Below are 26475 nucleotides of genomic sequence, written 5' to 3'. Positions count from 1 at the left end.
ACTGTATTTATTCATTCGCACAAAGATAGCTACAGGGATAATTCACAAACTGTCCATCGCGTGTCATGCACTGTTATAAAGATTTGGTGTACTGGAGATTAGACCCTGGGTGCCTGGACTGGAAACCTGGAGCTTACCTTTGAATATGCTTTTTATAGTTGTCTCACGGTGGCTATTTAGTGCCGCCAAGGTAGTTGATGAAATGATTCCAGAAGGAACCAAACCCCTTCCAACGAGAGGAGAGCCTGTGAAGATGGCGCGGAATTGGCCCATAGATGGCGAGCGTGAACATTCTTACGGCGTCGACGGCCTCATTGAATGGCTACCCCTACTCCCCAGGGGTCTACACCAGTTCACGCACCTCTCAAAAGTCTCTGCGGGTGTCATCCATTTTCCTACAACCTTCTGCCATGTGCTTTATGCACGGGTTCCCGGGCACCAATCTAGTACGCAGTGCTGACAGAAGGAGTTGGCAGGAGAGGAGCCAAGCAAGAGGATCGCGAGCTCTTTTGTAGAGCCCAGAGAGTGATGAACACTAACCACCGAAATCACATTGTCCACTTCTTTCAAATCCCCATTGGCCAATGAATATGGCCAATTAGATCGTAAGCTCCTGTATTTTAAGTTTCTTTATGTAGTCCATAATTAACAATCTCCCACACGCTTCTGAAGACCCAATATGAAATCAACAGACTCTTTTCACTATCTGAGTATTACCAAGTACCAGTCAATAAGGCCACAGATTTTGCCTTAAATAAAAATCCATAATTCAGGGGAAAGCACACATTTATTTCCTATCTCTAACTATTCCTAGTATGTCTCTAATGCATCATCCCTTCACACACACATTTCTTTTTTTCCAACAATCTCATGATTTATTTAAACCACTAAATTCATAAGAGATTCTCCTGATCCATAATTTCCATTATAGATAAAATGCATGCGCTACTTATATAGTGTTCCTCTTTTATAGTAATATATTTGGAGGGTGTGTTAGTCAGGGTAGACTAGAGAAACAAATCCACAGAAATTCATATGTATATAAGAGAGTTTAATATAAAAGGTAAGTGTACATTAACAAAGCATCCCAACCCAGTCCAGCCCAAGCCCATAAGTCCGACATTAGCCCATATGTCTGACACTGATCTACAAAGTCCTCTTCAAACTCACAAAACATACACTATGACGCCGACTGCAGGAGGAAAGCTGAATCAGTGAACATGCAAGCATCTCAGTGCTGGCAGGGGTCTCCACACAGCTGCTCCCACACCCAGGGCTGCTTCAGGGTAGATCCATGTGGCTTCTCCTCAGGCATGTGAGTAGGAAGTGAGCCTTGCCAGCTGAGGCAGAGAACTGACTAAGGCAGCTGCACCCTGGTCCCACCATCAGAGAACGAGACCAGAGAACCAGAAGGGTGAGGCTCACCTAGTCATTTATCTCTCCGCCCTTCAATTAATCTCACATGTGTTTTTCAGCCAGATTGGCACAATAAACCTTAACCATCACAGAGGGGGACACATATAAATACATAAAGGCTTATGGTTCAAACACATTCAGAGACAAAGTCAACATTATCCAGCAATGCTCACGTGTTTTCATAACCCTGGAGCTTTATGGAGTGTTTATCAAGATGAAGTGGACCTCAATCGAGCTAATGTTGTTAACGCCGCTAGTGGACCTGCCTTAAAGCTGGATAAACTAGTTTGAACATTTATCTGCTCACAGGAGTGCGGATCGTGATGATTCTTCTACCCCTAAGTTTCTCTTGCTCCACTTATGCTTTGATTTGTCAGAATAGCATGACTTAGAAGATTGTGCAGATCCGGGGCTCTGAGAGTGGGGAGAAGCCTTCTGCCGGAGGTTCCTGGAAATTGCCCTCTGCAGATTCTTCATAGAAGACCCTGCCGCCCTGGTGAGCACCCAAGGATGGTCCAGGGCTTGGCCGGCAGACATGCGATGACCAGCATCCAGCAAGAGCAGTTTGTCTATAAAGTCCTTTGCCAAGTGAGAAACATTTGGCCAAGGCTGAGAAGAGAGACATTGAAATTTTAAAGGCACATACTACATAACACACAGAAAAACAAAGAGAATCAATGCATAACACATATAAGACACTTTCTCAAATAAGCTTACACAAACATGGTTGGCCATGAAACATAAGTAGTTAGCAACTTGGAGCATGTAATCAACATCACTGAATTATACATGTAGAAATGGTTGAATTGGTGCATAAATATTTGGCTGTGATATTTCTCAACAACAACAAAATTAAATTCATACACACACACATATGCAGTTGCTGTCGCTCGTTGCCAACCCGTCGGTCCTGACCCACAGCAGTCCCATGGGTGCAGAGCAGAAATCTCAGGGCTGAGATCTCTCTAAAGCAGATGGCCAGCCCCATCTTCCTGGGAACCTCTGGGCGGATTCAAACAGGCAACCTAGCAGTCGAGCATTTAGCTGTTGATGCCATCAGGGCCCCTGAGATAGACTATACAGATTTACTACCAGTATGGTTCCAGACCACTGCACTAAGGCAACTCTCACAATTAAGGGAGGAACTTGGGCTCGTTTGGCTTCTCGGTGCACATGAAAGTGATGCTTCTATTATGTTGTGTAAACTACTCGTAGGCACAAGGGGGACTTTCTACCCCATAAAGATTCACAGTCTCAGAGGCCCACAGGAGCAGTTCTACTCTGTCCTCTAGGGCCACTGTGAGTCAGACACGACCCCATGGCAGTGAGTATTAAGATGTGCAATGGCATTAGGAAGAGAAAGCTGAAAATATCATGAAAGTTGCCCATCGGTGACAGAGAGGCACAAAGTGATCCCACGCTGTTGGAAAAGTGGAGTCAAGAAACTTGCTTGGTGCAGGGTTGCCATGAACCTTTAATTGTGTCCAAAAAGGAAAAAGAAATGGCAATAGCTGCAGAGTACGATAAAGCTTTTCCAACCAAGAATCAAGCATATTCTGTGTGATGGAAGTCATTGAAGTATTTTTAACAGAAAATTCATAAGACTGAATTTGCATTTTAAAACCTCTAACCCCCACCCCCTAACAAACCCAATGCCATCACGCAGATTCCAACTCATTGCAACTCTATATCACGTTTCAGAGGCTATAAAATTTGACAGGAGCAGAGAGCATCGCCTTACTCCTGTGTACAGGCTGGTGGGTTTGAACCACTTACCCTCCCGTTAGCAGCCCCCTGCTTAATGGACAGGAGCACCAAGGCCCTTTTAAAAGCATATAATGACCCTAAACACACACAAATCTCCTTGCAAATTAAAAACAAACACAAAAATTCTCTGCCAGATTATCTGTCCAGAAAGTGAGAATGTCTTTCCCAAAGCCTGTCCGGTGCCAACAGTCAGGTTCGCTCCTGCCCACTTTTACATGAGCTAGACCTGGCACAGCAGTGGGCAATTGTGAAGCACACCGATCTCTGCTTGGCGCCCAGCACATTGTGGACATTTCGTAGAGACCTTGCGACTCAGAAAATGAGCTAAGACCATTGGTGCAATGGATTGCAAATTCACCGGCTTTTCTTTCCCTGTGAAAGCTTCCTCTGAACTTGGACACGTGCATCTCTTGAGGAGAGAAAGGGAAAGAAGGCTTCAGGGGAGAACCTCCCCCAGCCCTTTTCCTCCGAGCACCGAGGGCCCTTCTTGTTCCCAATCAGCTGACTACAAGAGGGACCACATGTAGCAGAGACAGGCCATGTGTCGGCCGCTTGATGTTTCAGGACTTGCTTTTGGCAGTTTACGATGTTTGCACATACTTTATGCACAATCGCAGCAAGTCCTAGATGGTTTTGTGCAGATGAGGACAGAGGTCTGTTGTTTTATATTCCAACGCGTTTTCTGCATTACGTGCATAGCATATGATTAGGGGGAGGTGTGGGCAGAGTATCATTTCACACTCTTCATCATCTACACAGAAGAACTGTTGAAAAATTGACTCTGTATTTACTGTATTTTGAATACAATTTCTAGTTGTTGCTATTATTATCGTTATTATCTCTCAGAAAAGGTAAAGGGCTCTGGTGGGGCAGTGGGCTGCCTACTGCAAGCCCGTCAGTTAAAGACCACCAGCTGTTCCCTGGGACAAAGAGGAGGCTTTTGATTCCGGTAAAGATGTGCAGCCTGGGAAACCCACAGGGGCGGTTCTACTCTGTCCTACAGAGCTGCTGGGAGTCAATGAACTTGGTGGAAGTGGGTTTGGGTTAGAAAAGCAAAGGGAATACGTATGTACGGCCTGCCGTGTCTCCTTGGCGCCGGGGAAATCAGCATTCATAAGCATGTCTCCATATTTCCCACATTCCACCACTACTGTGCTCCCTTAAAAAAATCATCTCTATGAGACCAAATGATCAACGGTTACCCTAAAAATGGAAGGGAAAGCAAAGGGGAGTGGAAAGCTACATTAACAGAAAACAAACAACCAGATGAAAGTAGTGAGACTGTTGACAGAAGGTGAAAAATGCAACCAGTGTCGCTGTACAATATGGAAAACCAAACCCACTGCTGCCAAGTCAACTGAAAGTCATGGCGACCCTATGGGAACAGGGAGCGGTAAACCTATCTGAGATGATGGAGTTTTCCATGTGGAGATGGTCCCCCTCCCCCCATCGACTGGCGAGTGGGATCATGGCTGGTGTTGGGCGCCTTCAGGTGTGTTCCAAGTCATTGCATCCCCAGGCAGAACAGAATGAAATACAACTGTTTTTTTAACCCATGTACATGTTCTCCATGAGCACAAGGAAGTGTTCTAGAATTCTCATCATTATTCTCGTGGCTATCCATCGATTGTAATGATCCACACAGTTGAATGTGTTGGCATATCAATAAAATGTAAGAAACATCTTTCAGGTGATCTCAGCTTTAAGCCAAGATACAGCTGACATCAGCAGTGATGTCCCTTGTTCCATGTCCTCTTCTGACTCCAGCCTGAAGCCTCTGACAGCTCCCTGCCAGTGCACTGACACAGCTCCTGTTGGAGGATCTGCATAGAGGTTCACTTGCATGTGATATCAGTGATACTGTTCTATAATTTGAGTGTCGTTTGATCACCTTTCTTAGGAATGGGTACAAATATGGATCTCTTTTAGTCAGTTAGCTATCATCTTTACATTAAAAATCATTAAATGGGAACCTAATTTTCTCTGTAAACTTTCACTGGAAACACAATATAAGGGAAAGTCAAAAAGTAGCTACAAGGGTCCCACTGTATACATCCATGAGTCTATTCTGAACAAAACATGTTTAAACGTGTCTCTGCCATCAACGGATAGGTGCAGACAAGTTCTCTCAATAATGCCCTTGTCTTGGTCTCTTAGGGCACCTTCAGCAAGGGCTCCAATCAAAACAGTGGCTTCAGAGGAGATCTGTTAGGACAGTTAGATTGTAGTAAGAAACAAGATAACTGATCATGTTAGGGGAAAAATTAAAACTTCATTGGTGAGAACAGGTCAGAAGTATTGCATCAAGAATTTTTCTTTTCGGTACAACAGCACGCCTATTCATTCTTCAACGACTTTCCTTTAAAATTTCATCAGCAAACCTAAAGCTCACCCACCCTTCTGCTCCTTCAGACTTCCTTTTTCAAAAAGTTTCATTGACATTTAATTCACGTGTAATACAGTTTGATAGCCAATCACATTCAAAGGAGTTGTGTGATCATCGCTTCCAGCAATTGTAGGGCATTTCTCCTCCTTTACACTCATTTTATTAGCTCCACATTTCGCACCGACCTCCCTCACCATGACCCACCAAAAAAAACCTATTAATCCAGTTACTGTCTCTATAGATTTACCTCTCGTGGATTTCATATACAGAAAAACATTAAAAATCCAAACAAAAATGAACAGCCCAACTATAGAGACATAATAAAAGAGAGGGGCGAAAACCTCAATTAACAAGAAAGCAGAAAGTATTGAAAACTGAAACAAGCCTACATGGGATCCAAAGAAGATTAAACATGCTTGATACAATTGATGCATGGATTGTTGTAAGAGCTGTAAGAGTCCCCAGTAAAACGATTTATTAAAAAAGAAAGAGATGAAATAACAAGGTGCCACATTTTAACCTCACTACAACTAGGTGAGCCACCCTACAATGTACTCACTCTGTCGGATAGCAAGGCCCTCTGGTCCCTGGTCAATAGTGGAAGGGGATTCACCAGAGGCTTAGTCTCCTTGAAGGGGGTTGGCGTGGGGAGGGAGGATGTCCCTGCCAGTGGGTTTGGGCTTTCATTTCCATCTCTATCTGTCTGCAAAGTGGATGTTCAGAATGCAAGCTCTAATGCTGTTCCCTCCTCTGCGTTTAATTTTATTTACAATCCTGGGGTAACATACCATATATACTCGAATATAAGCCGACCCGAGTAAAAGCCAAGTATTGTGCCAATTATGACCTGGGAAACCAGAAAAACTGATTGACTCGAGTATAAGCCTAGGGTGGGAAATGCAGGATGTGAATTAATACAAAGACTAGAGGGGAAAGGCGGAGCACAGCCACAGACACATCCTTACCAGTTCAGCTGCCAATGTAAGTGAATCACTATGGGTGCTTCTGCGAATTTGAGCCATCCATGTCATAGGATGGCTCTGATTGGTTAGATGTGAGTAAACAAACATTCAAAGCCTTGCAGTGTCAGCGGGGCTTTGAATGAACAGCAGAGGAACGGCAATCACCCGTGAGATGTTACACCTCGCTGGGGTACCACTGACCCGTGTATAAGCCAAACCCCAGTTTTTCAGCACTTTTTTTTTTTTTGCTGAAAAACTCGGCTTATACACGAGTATATATGGTAGGCTGATGTGCTTCTTGTGGACTTAGTTGGAACCTCAGTTAGATGACAGCTTGTTTTAAGACAGATTTTGAGACCCCAGGCATCATTCTTTCTGAGAGCCAGGCACCATCTGCTTACTCTCCCACATTTGCTACCTCACTCATAGCAACCTTTTCATGAGAGCAAGTAGTGAATAGGGCCATGTCATATGAAACAATTGTTCCTAGATTTGGGCCATGATTACATGTGAGCTCAAAATCCATTCATATATCTATGGTTTATACACGTCCCTAGTGTACTTTAGAAACATCATTATCATTTCATTGGAGAACATTATAAATCATCTCCATGGGACCTATGGTAGTTCTATTGATATTGCCACCAATTTAGCTAATAGTATAGAATTTAAAGCATTGTCCAGAAAAGTATTATACATGTATAAGATACTTTTTTTAGATCAAAATACATAGGATGTTGATTTGTACAGACTAACAATTTGGGCGACTAGATGGTATTTTCACAAACAATAAGGGCTGGAGATAGGACAAAACTTTCAATGATGCTCATTCGCAAAGGCATAACTATACCTGCTAGACTAAGACATGCCGTCAGAGTTCTTGTTGTTTCTGAAACTCAAAGACCATTTCAACAAATGTGATTTTAATCCCTTAAGGAGGCAAAAAGTGCTGTTTTGATGTGGCGTCAATCTCAGAGAACAGAATTTTTGGGGAGAGGGTTAGAGAAACAGAAACACCACCATCAGAAGTATATGCACCTAAATGGAGGGTGTGTCAAAACATCATAATAACTTCACATTGTAATATTATTGTTTACTAAAGCTATCTATGATTTTGCAGCAATGTTTTTAGCTTTACCCTCCAATAATAAATTTTAAACAGAAGAAAAAATTTAATCCCAAACATCAAAGTCATGAAAAAGTTAACACATTTTTGCTAAATACTCAAACACAGAAAAAAACACATTATAACTTGTACAAGTCTAGACACAACATGCCTGGGGCTGACACGATGACATGCCCTGATTCTGGCTAGACATCTGCTTGGCCCTGGACCCAGACACATTTATCTAGGCCCAAGACTGTTTAAATGAAGGTTAAATTAGATGTCTCCAGTGATACATTACAGGACAAGTAACTGACTCTTTCCGGAAAGAATATTAAGGCTGTGCAGTGAGTTTTATAGAGAGACGATTAAGATGGCTACAAATGAATATACAGTTAAAAAGCAGTTGCAGAAAATAAGGTGACCGGTGTCCTGAAAAAATACTATTCTTCTTCCAGAGCTCATTATTCAAATACAGATTCTAAATCATCCCCGGAAGGACCCTGTGTGGCCCAGTGGTCACAGTGCCTGCACCACCCCAAACAACTGGAGGAGATCTTGGAGCCAGTGACTTCGCATTGCATCACCAGAGAGAGGGCAATGTCTCTGGAGCAGGGGATCCAAGATGACTCATCAGGGAACAGGAAGAAAATTTGAGAACAGTCTTATTTTTATCCCCTATCCAGTCTCCCAACTTGGTATAGATGGGGTCATTAAGAGTCAGAGCTGACTTGACAGTAACTAACAATATCCTAAACATATGTTTGTTTATGTTTCATAACATGTAAAATGGGATAATCTCCATAAATAAATATATTTCCTATATAAATCAATACTGAGTATGGAAGTGCAAAAGAAAAGTAGTCTACTGTCGCAAATAGGTTAAAACGTTGATTGCTAACTGCAAGTTCGGCAGTTCAAACCCACCAGACGCTCTGCTGGAGATAGATGAGGCTGTCTGCTTCTATAAAGATCTACAGTGAGTCCACATCAACTAGGCAGCTGTGAGTTTGGTTTTTTGTTTTGTTTTTAGTTGATTTGTAATTCAATTCAGGGAATGGGAAATATGAAGGGGTTTCAAGAAGATGTCATACTGTCAAACCCTGGCCTAAACAACTTTGAAATGTTGTTAGAAACACAAATGAATTAACCCAAAAGGAAAAAAGTATTTAGGCTTTCCAGCCATGAAACCATGGTCATTCTTTTCAGTCAAATCCTTAGCTGTGACTCTCCATCGGTAAGTAGAGTTTAATATTTCAGGACCTACCACTCAAAGGCTCCAAGGAAAAGTGAGCGGGAGATCCGGTTCTGTGCAGATTGTAGCCTAGAAAACATAGGGGCAGTTCTGCTCTCACGTGGAATTTCTTTGAGTCAAAATTAACTTGATAGCATTTCGCTGCACTCATGATTCAAAGAACCAGCGAGTAAAAAGTGGGTGTTCCATTTCCCCAAAGGGGGAACATAGGAAGAGTGACCAAAAAATTAGATTGGCTTTTGTGCCTCTAGTCAGTGGTTGACTCCTTCATCCACATATATCGTTGTTGTTGTTGTTGTTGTTGTTGTTGTTGTAGGCCTTCAAGTTGATTCTGACTCCCACTGAGCCTAAAGAACAGACTAGAATTGCCCTATAGGATTTCCTAGGCTGTAATCTTTAGAGGAATGAGTCCTGGTGGCACTGTGGGTTACTTGATGGGCTTGTTAACTTCAAGGTCAGTAGTTAGAAACCACCAGCTGGTCTGCAATGAGGTTTTCTACTCTCATTAAGAGTGACAGTCTCCAGAGTGGAGACCCAAGGCTCAAGTGTCGGCCACTGGAGATGCCCTCATAGAGGGGTTTAGGAGAGGAGATGGGTCAGTCAGGGTGCGAGGTAGTACCGATGAAGAACACAGCTTTCCCCCAGATCCTGGATGCTTCCTCCCCTCAACTACCATGATCCGAATTCTACCTTGCAGGGCTGGATAGGGCAGAGGCTGTACACTGGTGCGTATGGGGGCTGGAGGCACAGGGAATCCAGGGTGGATGATACCTTCAGGACCAGGGGTGTGAGGGGCGATGATGGGAGAGTGGAGGGTGAGTGGGTTGGAAATGGGGAACGGATTACAAGGATCCACATGTGACCTCCTCCATGGGAGATGGACGGCAGAGAAGGGGGGAAAGGGAGACTCCGGATAGGGCAAGATATGACAAAATAACAATCTATAAATTACCAAGGGCACATGAGGGAGGCGGGAGCGGGGAGGGAGGGGGAAAAAAGAGGACCTGATGCAAAGGGCTTAAGTGGAGAGCAAATGCTTTGAGAATGATTGGGGCAGGGAATGTGCGGATGTGCTTTATACAATTGATGTATGTATATGTATGGATCGTGATAAGAGTTGTATGAGCCCCTAATAAAATGTTTAAAAAAAAAAAAAGAATGACAGTCTCAGAAACCCACAGGAACTGTTCTAGCCTGTCTTGTAGGGTTGCTATGAGTCAGAATTGTTTTGATGGCAGTGAAACCTTTACAGGAAAGGATTGAAAATGCCTTTGCCCACTGTGTCATGGCACACTGTGTCATGGCACATTTTTCAGTTAGTAGTAGAGGACCTAACCATTGCACGACCAAGGCTCCTTCTAAGACGTTGTTGTTGTTGTTGCTGCTGCTGCTGTTAGGTGCCATTGAGTTGATTCTGACTCATAACAATCCTGTGTACAACAGAACAAAACACTTCCTGATCCTGTGCAATTCTCATAATTGCTCTTATGCTTGAGCCCATTGTTGCAGACATTGTGCCAACCCATCGTGCACAGCGCTTTCCTCTTTTTCCCTGCTCCTCTGCTTTACCAGGTAGGATGCCTTTCTCCAGGGATTGGTCTCTCCGGAGAATATGTCCAAAGTAGATAGTAGGTGAGACCAAGTCTTGCCATCCTTGCCACAGGAGAGCATTCTGGCTGTACTTCATAGATATTCACACACTTAGTTAGTTTCTATGTTATAATGTCAGAAACCATAATATAAATAGTATGAACATAATATTAAATTCAGATATTCTGAAGAGTGGTTCAGAGCCGTTTAGCCCTCATCTCTGGCCTAGACAATTTCTCCACTTCTTTATAGCCCTTTTCCAGCTCTTTCTCCTCGCCTAGCCCCACCCCACGCACGTCCCAGGACACTCCAGACTCATTCTCTGGCTGAAACCGTAGATAGAGAAGCAGAACTTCAAGTATGCTGCTGTGTAGTATGCTCCCTTCACAATCTGGCCTTAAACTCCCATTACCAACTTTATATCCCAACACTCTCTAAATAGTGCAGTAGTAACAGAAATGAATTCTATTTGTTTATATATAATTTATACATGAGAAGTTACCCCCAAAACTGGAAATGTGCTGGGCACAGCAGAACTTTCATTGTACGCATTTTTTTCCCACTAGAGAAACTCACTCTGAGTTCGAACATCCAGTGGTGTTGCCTGGGAAGGTTCTCTCTGGTGGCAGTGAATATTTTTCATGAAAGCAGTTTCACTCAAACCTTGGTTTTTTTTCATGATGGCTGATTTCAGAGAGCAGCATGTGGCTGTGAAATTTTGTTTCCTGCTTAGGAAAAATGCCACAGAAACTGTTGTGATGTTGCACACAGGTTTCAAGGAAAGAGCTAAGAGAAATACCCCAGTGTATGCATGGTTTTCTCCTTTCAAAAAAAGGTGAAATGTTGATGGATGACAACCCTCATTCTGGATGTTCGTCAACATCCCGAACAGATGAAAATGTCAACTTGCAGTACATTTGGAGTTCATTCCACCAGGTCGGACTATTAACCAAGCTTTCTATGTAGAGGTTCTGAAAGATTGCATAGCAGTGTGCGACAAAAAAAGACTTGATTTGTGGCAAACGGAGGACTGACTCATTTTGCCACCACGATGGTGCACCTGCTCAGGCAGCCATCTTGGTGCACGAGTTTTTGGCAAAAACCAACATGCCTCTATTGCCCCATGCACCTTACTCACCTGACCTTGCTTTGTATGACTTCTGTTTCATGCAGAGGGACATGAAAAGATAGTGATTTGACAATGTCGAAGAGGTGAAGATAGAAACAAGGGAGGTGCTGTCAGCCATCCAACCAGATGAGTTTGAAAAATGTTTACAAGAATGGAATCACAGATTTGACAAATATGTTAAGTGTTATAGAGAGTACTTTGAAGGTGATAAGGTTGTTTTGTAAAAAATATCTAAATACATAGCTTTAAAAAAATCCATTGGGGGGTACCCCTCGTATATGATATACATCACATATATAACATATATTATATATATGCAGTTTATATATATGCATATATATATATCTGCAGTTTGGCTAGTTCTGACTCATATCCTGGACCTATGCAGAGCTTCTGAAGCTGTGAATCTTTGCAGGAGCACACAGTCTCACCTTTTCCCCAAGGAGGGGCCAGTGACTCTGAGCTATTCAGTTAGCAGTCCAATCCTTACTTGAAGGCACCATCACAGCTCCTGAACCCACATCTCACTCACTGTCAGTGAGTCAATTCCAATCCAGAGTCAATCTCCAAGACAGAGTAGAACTGCCCCTGTGGGTTTCTGAGACTGTAACCCTTTACAGAAGTAAAGAGCCTCGTCTCACTCCCAAGGGGCAGGTGGTGATTTCGAACTGTTGACCTTATGGTTTGCAGTCCCACCCATAACTCACTATGCCGCCCTAGAATACCCTGTGGGGGCAGTTCTATTCCGCCATATATGAATGCCCCGAATCAGAATCTACTCCACAACTCCAAACAGCATATGGAGCTATTCTAAACCCACTTGATTTTCCCACAACACTGCTGAGCAGGCTCTTTCATTAGTGAAGAAACAGGGATAAAGGGAAACTCCAAAATGTGTCTGAGATAGTTAACGTTTATTGTGCCAACATGGCCAATGAACACATGTGGAATTAATTGAAGGACGGAAAAATAAATGGCTCGGGGAGCCTCATCTTTCTTGTCTCTCGCTCTTTGATCATTGGACCAGTGTGCAACTGCCTTGCTTGTTCTTTGCCTCAATTTGCAAGCCACACTACCTGCGGGACACCTAACCCATGGACTGTGTCGCTGTAATTTGAGGTTCTGCCAATACCTGTTTCACCTGCTTCATCTCGAGCTGGGGACTGTCTGGCCCTGTCATCTGGCTGAGTGTTGGTGACCTGCCTTGCTGTTTGCTGCCTGTGCCAGGATAGCCTGAATTGCTCTACAGAGGACTACCCAGCAGCCCTCAAGACTTGAAGGACTGCCAGTGTCTCACAGCTGTCTCACGGGAGTGAGTTGCACTGAGCTATTTTTACTACTTTATAGATTATTTATTTCTTATGCTATCCATCTATTTATATATATATATATATATATAATTATTAGGGTTCTGGTTTTGTTTCTCTGGAGAACCCTGTCTAATATAGTGTCCAACATTGCAAAGTTAGTTAACAGCAGAGTTGGGGATGTAATCTAATCAGTCTTGCTCCAAACTGAGCTTACTAAATACTCATATAAACAGGCAGTTGCAAACACACACATGCGTGAATATCCTAAAAGTTTTTCTTTGTAGTAGCTAATTAATTCTCTCTTAATGTACTTTTGCATATATTGTCCTTCTACTTGGCATGTTCTAATTACCTCCTTTCTAAAAACCCCTCCCCCTCCTCCAAAACAACACGCAGGCCGTCTGTTTGAAACACGGCCCTTCCTTTCTCAGCCATCACCACAGCTCCTCTCCCCATGCTCACACAGAAACCGAGACGGCGTCTCCTTGGATCACAGCATTCACATTTCTATTTGGAGAGATGCACAGTAACGCCCAGTCGCTCAGCCCAGTCCACTCGGGGGCCCGAACAGTGATTCTGTCCTTTTTCCCAGTGGATGTTCTCAGGGATATTCAGAATCCCTAGCACAAGGTAGGCTTGTCCAGAGGAAAGAGAACAGAACTACTCAGGGAGGCATTCAAACGGTCTGCAGAAGGGTCAAGGTTGAGGGCTGATTGCCTCCAGCGGGAATTCTGCCACCCTGCTAGAACGCCCTGGAATGGCATTCTTTGCAACCATCAGCTCAAGCCTAGGAACAACTGTGAGGACGGTGCACGATGACAATGTTTCCTTCATCCTGCACAGGGAGCTCTAGATGGCGCTGACTCGATGGCACCTAACAACAGCAAGCAAAGGCCCTCCCAGCATGGTCCTTTGTTCTCATGGCCCCTTTTCCACCAGGTCCTGGGCCTTCCTGCCTTTACAAATGCGCTGTGTTTTCCTCCTAATGAGGAAATAAAGAAAAAGGCTGACAGATTTCATGCTGTCGTTGGTTGGTTTCTGTGCACGGTGTCCCCGTGTGACAGTTTAATTGCTCGATAGGGTTTCTTGGCTAAAATCTTCAGTGACGGGAGCTCCCCAGGTCTTTCTCCTTTGGAGTAATTGGATGGGTTCAAACTGCCAACCTTTCTGTTAACAGCTTTGCACTTAACTGCTTGAGACACCAGGGTGCCCTCCATTTCATTGGCACAGTGGGTTAAGTATTGAGTTGCTAACCACAAGGGCAGTGATTCAAACCCACCAGCTGCTCTGTGGGAGAAAGACGAGGCTGTCAACTCCTGTAAAGATTCAAAGACTCCGAAACCCAAAGGGGTTGCTATGAAGCAGAATTGACCCAACAGCAGTGAGACATTTTGTTTCGGTTTGTTTTGGCTGTCTGAAATGGAGCCAGGCTTCTCTGGTGTTGGAGGAGACAACTGGAAAATGGAAACTCCCACCCTACCTAGCAAATCCCAGGGAGTACAGTAACTATATCCTTCCAATCCACCAGCGTACTCCAGAATAAATCTAATCAATTCAGCAACTCACAATATGAATGACATAATAGCCTACCTTCCCATAAACTCCTTTTTATTCTATGCACAAAATAAAATGATATTTCAGATGCATTTCCTCATATAGTTATGAATCATAATTTTTAATATTTAAAAAACTTTTAAAATTAAATTCTCTATACTTAGATTTTTATAGTAACCTTACAGATAGGGGAGGTATGCAAAAGGGACCCAGCCTTTAAGGACCTCTTTGCTGTTTAAGAAAACAAAAGCAGATGCAATGTTAAAGCAAATGGAATTAACTGCACTACTAAACAGTATTTAGAAGGGGGAAAGAACAAAGTAAGTGGAATGGTCAATTACAGCTTACTAAAAATCAAAGTCTTTATTTTACCCCAAAATCCAGAATAGTTAAAGGCTAGTACTGTCGATCTATTTTAGTTAAATAAATAGGACTACGGGATGGATATGCCAGCTATTTCCTTTAAAATTCTATATATTATTTATAATAAATACATAACTCTTTGCTGAATCAGAATCAATTCAAGGAAATTGAATGGCAAACAATGGAGTTTGGTTTATTGTTGATATGTACATACATATATATGTATAGTCACCATAGTTATAACACAGATATCTGGAACTGCTTAGTCTATTTAATTCACTTGTAACATTTTAATTCAAGACAAAGAAGTGATTCACATGAGTGTGCCATAACTATGATTTTAGTTATGAGCTAAATGAATGTCTTATTATCTAGTGTATCTTAGATTAAGGGGGAAAGTTCAATAGAGATCCTTACACAGGACAAAACCATCATCCTGAATGAGGGAAGCTATCAGGGTTGGAGGAAGGCTTAGTAATAACCTCCAATATGCTGGTGATACAACCGTGCTTGTTTAAAGTGAGAAGGACTTGAAAGACTTGTTGAGGAAGACTGAGAATTACGGCCTTCAGTATGGATTAGAGTTCAATGTCAAGACGAACAAAATCTTCATGACTGGAACAATAGATAGCATCATCATAAAGTGAGAAAAAAATGAAGTAGTCAAGGATTTCATCTTGCTTGAATCTACAACCAATGCTCATAGAGACAGAAGTCCAGAGATCACACAATGCATTATATTGGGCAAATCTGATGCACAATACTTTTTTTAAGTATTGAAAAGCAAAGATGCTACTTTGAAGACTAAGGTGTGCCTGATCCAAGCCATGATATTTTCAATCATCTCATGTGCGTGTGAAAGTTCGACAGGGAATATGGAAGACGGAAGAAGAATCAATGTGCTTGAATTATAGTCCTGGCAAAGAATACTGAAAGTACCATGCATTGCCAAATGAACAAACAGATCACTCTTGGAAGAAGTAGTTTGGACATGCTGTCAGGAGATACCAGTCCTTGCAGCAGGATATCATGCTTGGTTAAGTAGTCGGGCATTGAAAAAGAAGACCTTCAAGAACATGGACTGCCACACTGGCTGCTCAGATGGGCCCAAGTATAAGAACAGTGGTGGGGATGGCACGGGCCAGACAGTGCTTCCTTCGATTGAACGGAGGGTCTCCATGAGTCAGAAGCAATTTGATGGCACCTAACAAAAACAGCAACTGCATTTATTTACTACAGAGCATGAAGTAGAGTTCATGGATTCACAGCCATGGAGTTCCATTAACAACAACCAAGAAACTGCCATGGAGTTCATTCCAGCACATAGTTACCCGATGTACAGTATCTAAGGTTTTAAATCTTTATAGGAACAGACAGCCTCACCATTCTCCTAAGGAGCAACTGGTGTGTTTGAACTATCAACCTGCCAGGTCCAATAGTCCACTACAGATAGTGCCACCAGGGGTCCTGAGACCAAAAGAACCAAAATTTATTGTCACATTGATTCCAACTCATGGTAATCCTAAAGGAGCATAAAATTAGGGGACCAAAAAAAATCACCACTATCTTGGTGACAGATCAATTTAGTGCTGTTGCAGGCGAGACTACAAAAACTGGGAAAGGATTATGATTGGCATACACACAATACTGAGGATTTTAAGTTGACAGGGTTGGTTCTGGGACTTCAACCCCCTGATTACATGCCAACTGACTCCTGAGGTATGACTCCTGACGTTGTGCGAGGCAGTCATAAGCACTAGGACCCCAACTGTGAAGCACATCATGAAGGACGCCTCCCAGTGAGCATTCTGTCCTCTGGGTACACCTGAGAGCAAAAGTGCCCCTCCCTGGGCTCACCTCAGAGTTGGAATCCACTTTCAAGTGCACTCTTCCTGAGGGCAAAACTGGCGCACTGCTGCGGGCATAATGGCCAGGAAGAATTCACATGTGATCTGAACTCATATCAAGAGCTAGGGCTCGCACTGCAGACCACACCCACCCACATGTCAAGCACTCTAGAACATTAGCCCTAATACATGCTTTCAAAGAAACACAAGTGGATGGCTTTAACCAATGGAAATTTATAGTCTCGCATTCATTATTCCTAGCCAACGTCCATAATTTACTAGAAGTCTGAGTTCTAAGGAAAGAATTTCACTCTGAGGAAGATTCTTGTCTCTTCCAAGCTTCTGCTTCTGGTTCGTTGGCGATCTTCACATGTCCAGATATCTATCTTACCCCATGTCAGCTTCCTCGATGGCTTATTTGTCTCCTTTATCCAAAAGAGATTATCTCAAAACACACCCTACACTCGTCCTGCCTCATGAGCATAATGAAGTCAATCACTCTTGAATGAGATTGTAACCACAGGCATTAAGAGGTTATGAATGACAGCAGATATTTCAAGGGGACACAACTCAATCCACAAGGGGGATTTTTTTTTTCACAGAATATGTTGCATATTACCTTTTCACACTGAAAAAGTGACTGTGAGTTTGATGGCTGCGTGGTTTGGGGAGAGAGGGAAGAGACAGAAGCACGTGACAGAGGAAACCAATTTTGTATCGTACTCTCATGGTGAAGTCCCGGTGTTGCCAAAACCCATCTCAAAAACTCACTCCACGGAGTCGATGTTGACTCGCAGTGACCCTGCAGCAGAGGGCAGAACTCTGTGTGTGTTTCTGAGACTGTAACTCTCTACAGGCGTAAAAAAGCCCTATCTTCCTCCTGAGGAGTCACTGGTTTCAAACTGCTAACTCATGGATCACAGTCTAATGCATAACCACTACACTACAGGGGCTCCTGCAAAACCCACAGACCTATACGATATAAAGTAATTCCTAATGTGTAGACTTTGGTTAATAATAATGTATCAAACGCAAAACTGTAAAATTTTTAAAAAGAGAAAAAAAAAGCCCAGTCCTTCTTCGGAGGAACTGCTAATGGTTTTGAACTGCCGGACATGCCATTAGCAGCCCAAATCATGACCACTACACAACCAAGTCTCCTATAGCAGCTGCATGTTGCTGTATGGGCTGAATTACAATTGGTTTTCCTCAGTACAAAAAATTAATAATGTGTCAACAATGGTCTGTTATCTTTTAACAAGTATACCACAGACATTCACAAGATTAATCATAAGAGAAATAGTGCACAAGGGAAAGGGAAGAATGTGGAAACTCTGTATGTTCTGCACAACTTTTATGTGAATTAAATAATGCTCCAAAATATTAAATTTGTTTTTTAATGCAGAAGCTGATGTAAATACCTGCCACCCACAAAACCAGAACTTTTGTTTCAAAGCTATGCATTTTAATTTTTTTTTACAAACAACCTTATCACCTTTAAAGTGTTCTCCAGTACATGTAATACATTTGTCAAATCGGCAATTCCATTCTAGGAAACATTTTTCAAACTCATCTGTTTGGATGGCTGACAGCAAGCACCTCCCTCATTTTTTTCCTTCACCTCTTCCATATCGTCAAATCACTCTCCTTTTAAGTCCCTCTTCATTCTCAGAAACAGAAAGAAGTCACAGGGAGTGAGGGCAGGTGAGTAAGGTGCGTGGAACAAGAGAGCCCTGCTGGCTCACTTAGCCGGCTGCATGAGCAGGTGCATCATTATGGTGGCAAAGCTGCCACAAATCAGGCTGCGTTGGCTGCACATGGCTACGCAGTCTTTTCAGAATCTCCAACTAGGAAGCTTGATTAACAGTCTGACCTGGTGGAGCGAACTCCAAATGCACTATCCCCCTCACATTAAAATAACCAATGAGCATCGTCTTGATCTTTGATTTCAGTTGACAAGCTTTGGGGGGGGGATGAGGTGGCAATGGGGCTTCCCCTGGCTTGATTGATGTTTGCTTTCTGGGTCATAAGAATAGCACCATGTGTCGTCACCAGTAATGACCTTGGGGAAAAGTCTGGGTTGCTTTTGAGCTGTTCTTTCAAAGCACGGCATGTTTCCCCTCTGTGCTCTTTTTCCTGATCAATCAGAACCCAAGGCACACATTTTGCAGCAACATTTCTCAATCTTCCATTAAAATTCTCTAACCCCAGCTCCAAGATAGTCCTGATAACCTCACATCTCTTTATTGGTCCGTCGGTCTTCAAGTACAAGTGCACGAATTTTGTGGACATTTACGTTGGGGAAGTCAAGGGACATCCAGAATGAGGTTTGTCATCAATACGGCATTTCACCTTTTCTTAAACAATAAAACCACTCCCACACTTAAGTTTTCCCCATAGCCCTGTCCTTGTAAGCTGTGTTCAACATCATAACAGTCTCTGGGGCATTTTTTTCCAAGTTGGAAACATAATTTCACAGTCACACCCTGTTCTCTTTAATAGGTCATCAAAAAAACGAAGTTCAAGCCTAACTGCTTTTATGAAAAAAAATTCACTGTGATGAGACAGAACCTTCCCAGGTGATACCACTGGGTGCACTAACTCAGAATGAGTTGCTGGATGCTCGCCTAGTGGGAAAAATGCATACCACAAAAGCTCTGCCCAGTGGAGCTTTGTTCCATTTGGTGAGGGGGGAGGGGTGCCACTCATACAGCCGCTAGTGAACTTTAATAAGTCTTAACATTTTTACATATTTACATTCATTTTCTTTTATGTAAAATATTATACACGGAGTTTAAAACCACACACACTCACAACATCACCTTCATAGCTCCTCCAAAGATGGCCCTAATAAATATGCCCCTAGTAATCACTTTGTGGAACCTGTGCTCACACGGAGTCTAGACTGATGTGAAAATCCTAGTCACCACTGGGTCAGCAAAAATGATGCTGAGCTTTTACCACGTCCAGCAGTGAGTTGGACTGAAAACTTCCACTTTCTCTGTCTTGAGCAGTCTATTTTAGAAGCCCAAACAGTCACGAAGGAAATCTGACCTCCTTGCTGGAGAAAAAAACATGGAAAACCTCATGCTGAGAAACAGACCAGGAGCCACAAGGAAGACAGTGAGAAAGTCCACATAGTTCCAGGAACCTAGCTGAACTTGGCTTTCCTGCCAGACAACCTGACAGACATCTGAATGAGTGGACATTCAGTCCACTCGGGGAGCCCCAAAGGCTGCAGTCCTAGCTAACCTCACATGCAGAGAAGAATCACCCGAGTAAACCCCTTCGCCCCTCAAATCACAAGGAATAGTTACACAGTTGCTGTTTTAAGCTATTAAGTTTTGGGGTGGTTTGCTGTGCAGCAATAGGTAATGAAAACAAATATATATTGTTTGTAAACAAAAACAATACCCAAGGACAAAGATATGGAAAATATAAAAAAGAAAAGTGAAATGATCCCCAAATGTAGAGATAACCCACTGATTATTTTTAAGCTATTAAATCTTTTTCTAGGCATACAATTTCCCACATTGGTGATCACATATTATTGCTCCCCCACCACCACCCCCCAACTGACAGCACAATATGAACATTTTCTGATGTCTTCAGTTATTTCTACAACTTCAGAATTTAAACCTTGTGACGTATTTTATCACAAAGATGTTCATATTACTAAGGATTAGAGGTATTTTATATATATTTGAAAGGCAAAAAATATACTACTTTCAGTTGTATTTCTTTGCCCATTAGTAAATAGTTTCTACTTATGAATTTGTGTCCATTTAAAATATATGTGCATGTAAAATAAGTACCACAAGACTTTTAGAATGTAGAAAGTAATCATTTTCAATGTTCAGCTTAGACATTAATTTTGTGATAGCGTCAGGCACAGAGATATGGCATTTTAAGTAGTAGGTATAATCTGGAATGTCTTTTTTATTTCTGAGTGAAAATAAGCCTTTTCAGCTCACAAACAAAACAAGTGCGACTGCTTCCACCACATAAGTGAAGGTTCCCATTGTGAAAGGCATCCCTTTCACAAAGGCTGACACCCTCCCTGGCCTCCCCAGAGCACCAAGTTAGCACACTGATGAGCACCAGGAGCTCCGAGGTCACACAAGAGATGCTTTTACCCACGCTGGAAGATTGGACATTTCACCAAGGAAACACTGCCTGGTAACGAGGCTTGCATCAACCAGATTTAAGGCCGAGAAATCTCTCACCAAGCATTCAAGCCTCCTGCTGAGCCCCGAGTACCTATTTGTCTACTCAGCAGGCTCTGGATCATGAAGTCACATGTTAACCACAGTAATCCAGGCATCGGCTACCTAGAGACCGGAAGTGATTTTGCCTCCCAGGGAACATCTGGCCATATCTGGGGCACTGGGGGGGGGTGGTGTTACAACTAGATAGAGGTTTCTCGTGGACAGAGGCCAAGGACACTGCTAAAAATCTACCAATGCACAGGACAAGGAGAAAACCCACCCCTTCCCATCTGTCTGTTGTGCTGCAGTTGGGAAACTTCTCGACATCGAGACGATAGGAATAAAATGCCCACTTACCTCTCCCATATAGTGATATTTTCCTCTGAGAATCTTCCTATAGAGCCTCGTGTGGTTTTCATCATCAAAAGGCAGGAATCCACTAAGTAACGTGTACGTGATCACGCCAAGAGCCCACATGTCCACTGCACTGGTGTAGGGTTTCCTCAGCAAAATCTCAGGAGCGACGTACTCTGGTGTCCCACACAGCGTCGTCATGGACCAGTCACCCCTTTTGTTCCCTGAGTTTGCCAACCCGAAGTCTGTGATTAAAATCTTTGACTCGGCACCTGGATGATAGTATAAGAGATTTTCAGGCTTTAGGTCCCTGTGAGTTATTCGCAGAGTGTGCAAATACCGGATCCCATCAGCAACCATCTGGAGGATTCGGACGGCATCCTGCTCCGTGAAGGACCTCTGAGCAGCAAGTCGATCAAGCAGCTCCCCTCCGGTGGCCAGCTCCATCACCATGTAAATGCAACTCGGGGCCTCGAAGACCTCCATGAGCTGGACCACGTAGCGGTGGCTGACTCGCCTCAGGACGCTGAGCTCCGATTCACAGGCCTCTCGGCCTTCCTTCACTCGGGTTTCCATCACTTTGATGGCAAAAGGCTTCTTGGTGGCTTTCTGCTCCACCCTGACAACCTTGCTGAAGCTGCCTCTCCCAATCAGAGCCTGGATGTCATATCTGCTGAGAAGAAACACCAAACTTGTTATCCGTCTACAATGATGATTCTCCCGTGATCTAAGGCCGTGATGATCTAAGACCATCTTTTCCATCCTTGGAGTCTTCCTACCTTGGTTCCCTCGGTCATCATTATTGTGACTGTGGCTTTTTGTTGTTACTCTTTCACGTATCCTTGTGCCCGGCGGAACAGTGGGTAGTATTGACCCACCAGTGCACTGCAGGAGAAAGATGAACCCATCCGTCTGCTCCTATAAAGATTTAAAGTTTCGGAAACCCCAGGGGGACAGCTCTACTCTGTCCTATCGGGTGGCTATGAATTGGAATCAACTCCATGGCAGAGGGTTTGGCTTGGGTTCTTCTCCAGGTAGGGTTCCCGGAAGATGTCCTGGTGGCACCATGGCTGAGTGCTCAGCTGCTAACCAGCCAGGTGGTAGTCAGACTCCACCAGCCGCTCTGTGAGAGAGGGGGGCTATCAGCCCCCATCAGTAGTACAGCCTAGGCTCTAGGGAAATCCGTGGGGACACTTCTACCAAGTCCTATGTGGGGCCACTATGTATCAGAGTGGACTTGGAAAGGCACAACAAGATTGACAAAGAACAGAAGGGAAACGTGAAGAACACAGAAAGGACAAAGCACCCCTTGAAGTCACGTCCTCAATACCAAAGATTCCAAAGTAAATCTTAACCTATGCTTCAAGAGCCTCTTTTATTTTCTGAGTTTATTCTCTGGAATTGTGATTGCTGTCTAAATTTTGCTTCCTTGGATTTCTCTGCTCACTGAATAGAAATGACATTCAGCTCTACCAGTTTACAGGAGACAGCTTTGCTCTGCACAGGGCACTTAATTTTCTGGACAATTACCTTATCAAAACAGATAGCAATTTAATAATTTTAAATAGTTATTTTCCTCCCTCTTCCTTCCCAACTCTACTCCCTTTTTTTAATGATTATTCATATGTGCCCTCAGTGTGATTTTGAAGATAATCACAGGCATTTCAGCTTCTCTGGCTTTGCAGACCAACCGAGTTTTTATATTACCTCTAATGTGGATGAAACCATTTTGCAAATACAAATTTATCACTCAACCTGCCCTCAAACCTGCTCAAATATGCCCACAAACTGCCAGGCAAAATCATTTGCTCACAGAATTAATCATCAGATATGAGAGAAATGACCATTTCTGAAGAACTATAATCTTTTGCTCACATGAGAGAAGTTTGATGCACGACTGTGAAGGGCTTTCCTCTAGCAAATATGGGACAAAACACCAGTCAGTCAGAAGCTCCTGCCTTGCTTCAGAGCCCTGGAAGGCACGGTGCTTGCCCATTACTATGATTGGAGTGGCTATTTCTACTGAAGGGCCTTGAGCAGAAGAAAATCAGTAACTGCTGTGAGATGAATTATTCACCGCATTCAGATTATTCCCTAATCAGCACACATATTTTTGAAACATTAAACCAGGATTGGACCACACGTGGGAGAACATACTTACAGGCTCAAGTTCTTCCACTTTCCCCCTCTCCCCCTCCTCTCTTCCCAAGGAGCAGCCTCAACATGAGGTTCACAGGGAAGCAATAAGCTGGAGCAGGGAGACACTCGGCTACCACTAGAAAGACTGGCAGTTCAAACCCACCCAGGGGCACTGCCGAAGGGCCAGGGATCTGCTGTGGCAAGGTCATAGCCCTACACACTCAGCTCTGCTCAGCACATGTGTGAAGTTTTTGCACAGTATTTGAAGGCTCTGGTTTGAAATTTGGGTTTTTTTAATTTTCCACAATTTCAGATGATTAAAAAAAGAAAATACTGATTTCACCGTAGCTGCCGCCAAATGGAATGTTTTTATACGTCCACCAGGGAAGAACCCTCTGGTAATTTTTGATAAAATGAATGATAACGGACTCTCCAGAAGAAGGCACGTGTAAGCCCAAAGCAAACCCACTATCACTGAGTCTATGCTGACGCACTCAAAACGCTCACTGCCTTCCAGGCCCCAGTGGCCCCATGAGACCAGGTAGAACTGCCCCGGTGGGTTTGTGAGAGTGCGACTCTTGAAGTGAGTTGAACGCCTCCCCTTTCTCCTGCAGAGAGGCTGGTGGGTTCAAACTGCTGACCCTGGAGTTAGCAACCCAGGGCCCTAACTAGGGTTTTCAAGACCTTAGTTAAGGGAGCAGAGACTCTCATCTTTTTCCCTCAGCGTAGCTGTCGGGTTTGAACTCCTGACTTTAACTCGCAGTGTCACTGAGGCTCCCGTCATCTCTATTATAGGAGAACTAAACATGGAATCGGAAAGGAACGATCACTGGGCTCTACACCCAACGTGCCACTCATTGAACTTCCCCTTCTAAGGTGCAATCCCTCCCTCATAGATGACAGAAGAAGGCGGGGAGAAAACAATCCTCAGATGCTAAGACCTTCAGCTTCTTTGGGAGAACTTTGGAAGTGGAGGTTATCCAGATAGGCCAGAATAGTGTCTGCTTCCCGGATACGGGTGACCGGAGATTGCACTTACCCAGTATAGTCCTGATGAACCTTCGAGTCCCCCACTCATTTCATTCCGTCGGTTTACTCTACACCTAGCAGCTCCTCGTCTGATCTTTAAACAATGGCTGCACCACACGCTTCCAAGGAGGCTAGGGAGTAGCTCGGTAGAGTGTGGCAGAGCACTGGGAACAAGCAGGCAAGCAATTCTAGGATTCAGTGTCCCTGAGAAACCAGCTGAACTAGAGGGAAGGGAATTCTGTGATTTCCTCCATCCACGTGTCCAATATGTCCCACTCAGAGCCATGTAGCAGGCCAACCAACCTGCCATTCCTACGTGGGGGTCAGACGATACCGTAGTAGATAAAGTACTAGCTTCGGCTTGTAGTTTATGAAAGCAATACATAAGCATCGCACTAGTATATAAATGAGCGCTTGGGCAGGCACTTTACAGACTTTCTTTAATTATCCTCACAACAGTCCTAGAATGTGGAGACTATTATTACACCCACTTGGCAGAGACAGTAACTCAGGCGAGGAAAGGCTGGAGCCCATTCCCAAGGACAAGATAGAAGAGACAGGGGTAGGCGGACTTGAAGTTCTGTTTGTATTGCACGGTGATCCCTCCTTCCCTGAATTTGCAGAGGATCCTTCGGGAGCCTAGTCTGACAAATCCCAGGCCCTGCATGTCCCAAGGACTCTGCCCTTCCCAAACTGAGGATAGGGGTCCCCATCTTTTCCTTGCTCAGCCTCTTTGTCGGTCTCTTCATTTCCCCCATCTTCCACCCACTCTGCTCAGAGGTTTTATTTTTCCACCCAGCCCCAGGCCAACTGACAGGTGAGCCTTTCACCTGGGGTTTTACCTGGCAAGGACCCGGGGGTCGAACTTGGCTCGAAAATGGACCACCTGCATCCTCTGAGCTGCCTCGGCCACTGCTGCTGGTCCTGGCTCTGCTCCTGAGGCGCTGCCTTGGCCAGGACCCTCCTGCTTGTACCAGGCCAGCGCAGGAGGCTCAGGGACAACCTTCCTGCTGGCTCCGCACCCCATCCCCTTCAAGAGGTGCCCAGCCCTCTGAAAAGCCTGTGATTCTGGGAGAGCGGGACTCCTTGGGGCTGCCCATTTATCCCCAAACAACTAAGAGGGGGCGGAACTGAGAGACTTACTGCTGAGGGCCAAATTCAAACAAATTCGAGGCCAAGGACTCGATTTCAAGTGAAAGCGACACCAGAAAACAGAGTCGAACTCTCACCTAGAGTTTTGGAGGCTGTAAATTTTCTCAGAAGCTGACTTCCTCCTCTTTTCTCCTGCAGAGAGGCGGGTTCCGAAGGGCCACCTTGTGGCTAGCCGCCCAATGCTGACTCCACTGTGGGGCCAGGACCCCCAGAAAAAGCCTCATGTGTAGGGTCTTTATTAAGAAAATAACTCTGGGTCGGTGCCCTAAAGAAACCAGGTATAACTGTACCAGACAGACGCACACCTATGTCTCCTGTAGCGATGTCCACAAGAGCAAAACATGCAGCAACCAAAAGCCCAAACTCAGGAGGAACTGGATACCCGGCTCACTCACACGGTGCAGTTTTAAGCATCAGTAAAAAACAATGGCAACTCTCTTACACACTGCAAGGTGTGGACAAAAGTAGAAAACATTACACTTAGCCAACTCAGTCAACCTTACAAAGATAAATATTTAGTAACGCCGGTATTATGAGGGGGGAAAAAGAACAAGAAAGATGGTTTGTAACCAATAGACAAGATTTGGATGACCGTGAGGAGGCCAGGCCCAGGGCTGGGAACAGAGAGAGGAGATGGGGGAGCAAAACAATGGAGGGTTTAACATATCAAATGAAATAAATAAACCCTCCAGATTCCTCACCCCTCAGATGGAAATATTGGTCTGAGTGACCACAAAAAGGAGGAAAATTAAAACTGAAGTAGACGTGGAATCTTTAATGATGTACAAGTTCATTTCAAACATATGGGGCCGGGGGGCGGGGCCTAGAGAAATAACTCAAACCTCTCCATGGATGTTCCGGACGCCTTGATCAGCATTTGCCACTTACAGGGGTGTGCAGTTTGACACC

At 43.9% G+C, this 26475-nt stretch overlaps 1 protein-coding gene across 1 annotated transcript; it reads right to left on the bottom strand.

Moving 5' to 3' along the window:
• Positions 1-1719: 1719 nt before the first annotated feature.
• PSKH2 (protein serine kinase H2) lies at positions 1720-25441 on the bottom strand. Its single transcript, XM_075550622.1, has 3 exons — positions 25257-25441; positions 21250-21916; positions 1720-2025 (listed from the first exon to the last, which is right to left on the bottom strand). Exons 1-3 carry the CDS (start codon positions 25439-25441, stop codon positions 1720-1722), a joined length of 1158 nt encoding a protein of 385 aa, XP_075406737.1.
• Between the last annotated feature and the right edge of the window lie 1034 nt (positions 25442-26475).

This window comes from Tenrec ecaudatus, chromosome 5, assembly GCF_050624435.1.
Source record: "Tenrec ecaudatus isolate mTenEca1 chromosome 5, mTenEca1.hap1, whole genome shotgun sequence".
NCBI lineage: Eukaryota > Metazoa > Chordata > Mammalia > Afrosoricida > Tenrecidae > Tenrec > Tenrec ecaudatus.
This window is presented reverse-complemented; position numbering and strand designations above follow the sequence as displayed.

Excerpts from the sequence above, each read along its gene's own strand:
- PSKH2 (XM_075550622.1), bottom strand. The coding sequence starts at position 25,441 with ATGGGGTGCGGAGCCAGCAGGAAGGTTGTCCCTGAGCCTCCTGCGCTG. Across the intron at positions 21,917-25,256 it reads GACCCCCGGGTCCTTGCCAG|ATATGACATCCAGGCTCTGA; the intron begins GTAAAACCCCAG and ends TCTTCTCAGCAG. Across the intron at positions 2,026-21,249 it reads AATATCACTATATGGGAGAG|CCTTGGCCAAATGTTTCTCA; the intron begins GTAAGTGGGCAT and ends CTCTCTTCTCAG.